General features: G+C 37.8%; 1 protein-coding gene across 1 annotated transcript in view; it reads left to right on the plus strand.

Moving 5' to 3' along the window:
• Positions 1 to 1,437: 1,437 nt before the first annotated feature.
• The window catches only part of LOC111084240 (ABC transporter G family member 10-like), a gene marked incomplete at its 3' end in the record, with an annotated part of 2,299 nt that continues 906 nt past the window's right edge, over positions 1,438 to 2,830 (plus strand). The window contains exons 1-2 of the mRNA XM_022381010.1: positions 1,438 to 1,534; positions 1,907 to 2,139. Coding sequence (XP_022236718.1) covers positions 1,438 to 1,534; positions 1,907 to 2,139 — 330 coding nt within the window. The remainder of the gene's footprint in view (positions 1,535 to 1,906; positions 2,140 to 2,830) is intronic.

Raw genomic sequence — 2,830 nt, forward strand, 5'->3', positions numbered from 1 at the left:
ATTCCCCACTCTCAGTTGGAAGGAGTAATTCTGTTGTTGTCTTGGTATAGGTAACTTTACCCACTCTCGTTGGAAAGTGTAATCTGTTGTTGTCCTCGTATAGGTAACATTACCCACTCTCGTTGGAAGGAGTAAACCTGTTGTTGTCCTCGTATAGGTAACATTACCCACTCTCGTTGGAAGGTGTAATCCTCTTATTGTCCTCGTATAGGTAACTTTACCCACTCTCGTTGGAAGGTGTAATCCTGTTGTTGTCTTGAAATAGGTAAATTTACCCACTCTCGTTGGAAGGAGTAACTCTGTTGTTGTCTTGGTATAGGCAACTTCACCCACTCTTGTTGGAAGGAGTAACTCTGTTGTTGTCTTGGTATAGGTAACTTCACCCACTCTTGTTGGAAGGAGTAATCTTGTTGTTGTCTTGGTATAGGTAACTTCACCCACTGTCGTTGGAAGGAGTAACTCTGTTGTTGTCTTGGTATAGGTAACTTCACGCACTCTTGTTGGAAGGTGTAATCTTGTTGTTGTCTTGGTATAGGTAACTTCACCCACTCTTGTTGGAAGGTGTTATCTTGGTATAAGTAGCATTTTGCACTCATGTTGGAAGGTGTGATTTCGTCGTTTTCGTGGAACGAAAGTTGCCCAAGCAATTACACTAGTAAGCACCCAGTTGACAAGTAAAAAAAAACAAAAAACTCATATTTTGGGTCGTTCTGTTTTAACTCTTACTGACCTCGCTAGATGGCCCAGATGTTTAGATGAACAGTTTTAAAAGACTAATTGATAATTGCAAAGGACAACATAATTGTTGCGTCATTGAAATATTTAAACCATAAATAGTTACGTCAAACTTATGTTATTTTTCAAATAAAAATTAAAACCATATCGTTTAATTTACCATTGCCAAATTATAACAAAGGAAATTACAAAACGAAATGTTTTATATTCTCAATTTTAGCCGTTGTAAACTTTTTTGAATATCAGTTCCAATGTTTGTAATTGTGCTGTTAAAAAAAGCATATCACACGGCAAGTGGGTGAAACCCGCATCTGATGTGCGTGTAACTAGAACTAATAACGAAGAGAATGCTGGTTTTTAATCTTTTTTTTTTTAAAGAAACGTTTTAACATCCACGGCCCTCCAGTGGCACAGTGATATGTCTGCGGACTTACAACGCTAGAAACCGGATTTCGATACCCGTGGTGGGCAGAGCACAGATAGTCCATTGTGTAGCTTTTTGCATAACTTCAAACAAACAAATAACTACCACGTCCAACACTCGATGCCCCCAAGTGGCACATTGGTATGCCTGCGGACTTACAACACTAGAATTCGGGTTTCGATACCCGTGGTGGGCAGAGCACAGATAGCCCATTGTGTAGCTTTGTGCTTAATTACAAACAAACACTTGAATCCTTCCTGCGTAGATTCTAAACAAAAATGGCAGCAAATAAGCGGCCTGAAGATTTTATGAAACATTTAATAAAACAAAGCATTTATAAGCCACTAGTGTTAAACCATAACCTACGATCTTTATGTATGTTAATCTGAAAAAATTAGCCTGAAGATTAAGAAACAGTTATCAAGACAAGGCGATTATAGGCCACTAATCAGTGTTAAACTATAATCTACGACCTTTACGTATTATTTTGTGCTAATAGCACAACTAACAGCTCAGTATAACTGTGTTTTGGTAAGATTCTACTTGAATTTGGAAATATTAATCCACAATTAATTGTAGAAATATAGCTGTTTGCAGTGTTAACTGTCCACGAACCGTAGCTGTTCATGGTGTTTAGTGTTGAATATGAAACGACTGTGTACAGTGGTGGACATATACGTCTGTGTAAAGTGTTTGGCTATTATGTCATGTTTAATTTTTTGTTCACATTTTCCTGGATTATTTTAGATAGTGGAAAGAGGGCTTTGTTAGAAGTGATAGCAAGAAGAGCTCTTGGTCCAACTCGTGGTCAGATTCTTTTAAATGATGTCCCCATGTCTATGAAATTGTTCCAAGAGCAGTGTGGTTACGTTCCAAAGCAGGTTGACCTTCTTCCAGGACTAACTGTGCGCCAGACGCTGATATACGCTGGAAATCTGAGCATCGCATCCAAAGTGTCCAGCTCAACCAAACGCAGTCGGGTAATTAATTACTCAAAAACTTTTCTGTATTGTGTTTTTCAATTAAAGAAATATGCCACTGCTAGTAAAAAAAATTAATTTTAAATAAAAACCAATAGCATCAAACTATTAACACTGTGGTGTAATATTAAAACAATTAGATGAGAGGACACAAGTATAAGATTTGGAGAAAGTTTTATTTTTCTAACAAACTGACCGGTTTATGGAACGATTTGCTATTATCAGTAATAGAGGCCGACACTTTACATGAGCTTAACAGGGGAATTGATTATTTCCATTATATATATAAAGGGTTGGGTTGAAATTTTTACTTTTCTCAAGAGTGGATGTGCAATTACAGTCCTGAGGGAACTGTTACGACAGCGGCAGTCACGCGACGCTGAGAGCATGCGCGCTGGAGTTTCTAGAAGGATCATGACTTGTCGAGGAATCCCGTGAATGTCCAAGTATTTGCCAGGCGCCCTCTTTTTTAGTATATAAGCCTGGCAAATAAAGGAGATATGCAGATAGATCGAATAGATAGATAATTGAGTCAAGCGAACAGTAGGCACCGTAGGTAAAGTGCGTGAATCACTGTGATTTATAGCGTGTGTTATAAAAGTAGTTACGTATAACTTACTGATTGGAAATTCTGCGTATTACAAAGTTGTATCGAGGAAAAATAAACTAGTTTTAATTAAGAAAGGACTTG

The sequence above is a fragment of the Limulus polyphemus genome, unplaced genomic scaffold, assembly GCF_000517525.1.
Source record: "Limulus polyphemus unplaced genomic scaffold, Limulus_polyphemus-2.1.2 Scaffold15157, whole genome shotgun sequence".
NCBI classification, from domain to species: Eukaryota; Metazoa; Arthropoda; class Merostomata; order Xiphosura; family Limulidae; genus Limulus; species Limulus polyphemus.